This window comes from Mandrillus leucophaeus, unplaced genomic scaffold (genome assembly GCF_000951045.1).
Source record: "Mandrillus leucophaeus isolate KB7577 unplaced genomic scaffold, Mleu.le_1.0 Scaffold156, whole genome shotgun sequence".
In the NCBI taxonomy this organism is placed as follows: Eukaryota; Metazoa; Chordata; class Mammalia; order Primates; family Cercopithecidae; genus Mandrillus; species Mandrillus leucophaeus.
Window position 1 is genome coordinate 1,729,577 of NW_012101543.1, and position 2,522 is coordinate 1,732,098.

The 2,522-nt window shown below is 30.5% G+C and overlaps 1 protein-coding gene across 1 annotated transcript in view; it reads right to left on the reverse strand.

The window, feature by feature from the left end:
- RERGL (RERG/RAS-like) overlaps positions 1-2,367 on the reverse strand; it is an 8,446-nt gene extending 6,079 nt beyond the window's left edge. The window contains exons 1-2 of the mRNA XM_011975451.1: positions 2,213-2,367; positions 1,884-1,940 (exon numbers count right to left, since the gene is read on the reverse strand). Of these exons, the coding sequence (XP_011830841.1) occupies positions 1,884-1,940; positions 2,213-2,264 (109 nt within the window). The 5' untranslated portion in view covers positions 2,265-2,367. The remainder of the gene's footprint in view (positions 1-1,883; positions 1,941-2,212) is intronic.
- Between the last annotated feature and the right edge of the window lie 155 nt (positions 2,368-2,522).

Here is a 2,522-nt window from a genome sequence, read left to right on the forward strand (position 1 = left end):
AAAAAAAAAAAAATAGGATTATCCTTGATTATTTGTCTTATGTCACATATTTATTCTAAAATTTATTCTAAAATTCTTTTAGTCTACGTTCAAAATATATTTTGAATTTGTCTGTATCTCACCATCTCCATTGTTAACAATATAGTCTAGACCACCATCATTAATTGCCTAATTTATCACAAAGCCTCCTAAGTCATCTGTTTCTATCCTTCCTCTAACACCCTTCCTGTTTCTAGTGTATTCTCAACACAGAAGTAAAAGTGAACCTTGTAGCCAGATCACATCAATTACCTGATCAAATTCTCTTAGAGGATTAGGGTTTACTTCTTACCTCCTACCAGGTTATATTTAATGAAATTTGTTACAGTTTCATGAAACCTTAAATTATGTTTTCAGCCAGGTTCTTCTAAACTTTATAGGTTTATTCTTGACTCCAAACCACATTATTTCCTTCTAGTCAATTAAAATTATTCACTCTCAAATCTCAAAAACTGCCAGCAAGTGTCATCAATTCTCACATTTTTAGAATTGTATTATTTCCCCTTCTAGTTTTAATATACAAAGTGGAGTCATTTTTGCTAGTTTGCCCTCTGAGTTAATGAGCTTTTGATCATTTGGTTGGCTTTTCAAAAATGCCTCTAGGTCTCTTATTTTTCATTGAGATGTAACAGCCAGAAATGTGTAAACATTTCATTAGTTTATACAACTATACTATATCAAAGTTTACGTTGAGAGTTTTTGTTGTTATTTGGATGGCGTATCATTCTGTGTTTGTTTTATTTTTTAGTTCTGGGACATTTTCTCATGCCCGAGTCCTAACTTGTATGTTATGTTGACGTTTTTGACTGATGTCATTGCCCTCAAAAATGAAACAACAGGAATTTTTCTTTTTATGTTTTCAACTTTCTATAATCAGTTTTCAGGCTTTTGCCCTAAAATGTTCATAATGTCATATGGACTGAAATACCATGTTGAATTCATGTAGGGAAAAACACAATGTAATATATTAAAGCTATTTTCTGAGATACTCCGATTATGCTACTTCATGATTGAATGCTAAAGATTTTTGTTTGTTTCTCATGGAAAAACACACTTGCAATCATAAATTCCCTTAGTCTAAGTAATAATCAACAAAAACATTCTCCTTTCTCCCAATTTTTATATTTTCTGTAATCTGCCATCCTCATTTAAAAAAAAAAATCTCCTCATCTCATTTCTTCAATGAGGTAAGATATTAGCACCATCATATTTAATTGGTGAGCCAAAAATACGCTCAAAATTATGGCAAAATTTCTCACTTTTTATGTTGTACTGTTTCCCATATATTATGCTAATTCTAGTCAAGCAAATTTACAGAAGAGTTCATGAAATAATCTTAAAATTATATCAAAATGCCCTGGCATGTGTTTTAAATGTTTCTACATTTATATAAATAACTTAGATAATATGTTTAATCAAGGCATAATTTAACTATTTTCTTATGGTTTTATAATAAAAATAAACTTTATTCCTTTGTTGTGGTTTCAGTATTAATTTTCTTATTTTTTAAAGAATGTTGATTTAATTTCAAAGTTGTTTTATACCTTACAAGAAATATTCAGTTGCATGTTCTACAATATTCTGAAGAGAGGATCTCAGTTTTAATGTTTCTCCAGTTCCAGACTTTGAAACCAGTCTTAACATCAAATTGGGTGAATTTTACCATAAAAGAACATTTAATTCAAGTACCTATTTTGGCATTTCTAATCAGAATATGTGAATAAACAAACAGTTTTATATGCATAAAAATGGTACAGTCTATCAAAATGCATCTCTGTACTTAAGTGGGACTTAATTATGATGTTAAAAATTTTAAGGTAAAAATGTCTAGAGTAGTGACTTACCAAAATTAGAAGCATATTCTCCAATGAATCGCTTAGTAAGAAACCTCACTGTAAGGGCTGCAAAGCAAACAATCTAGATTTAAGGCTGTTATATTTTATGAAACAGAAAATTTGGTTATGTGCATGAGGTTTTAGTTCTTAAATAAAAAATATTCAAGAATTAACAAAGACTTTTAAATTTTACCAAATTCTGTTCTAAATAGTAGTTCACAATATTTCCATGGTACAAACAAATGATTAGAAAGCTGGAAAGGAAGTGATCTTAAAGCGCTGCACATCTAAATCACTATGCAGTTAATTCATTACCGCAAAAACATAAGGCCACTTACCTTTTGTAACAGAAACAGATTTCTCATATTTAAGATGCAAGAAGTTTGACATCTGTTTATTTTCTCTATCAAATTCAGTCTGGCTTCAAAGTACTATATGTAATAGTCACAAGGACACTACCAAGTATTTGCAGTTATTTAAGGATGTAGGGACCTACAAATCCAGGAAATAGAAAAAGAACCTCTGGTATCCGTTCACCATGTCACAGCTCCTGGGTTTGGTCAGTTAAGATGTCATGATTCTTTAGGCTCAAGTGGCCCTATTGGTAGCATCCTACCATTATAATGTGACCAAGACCAAAGTAAAATA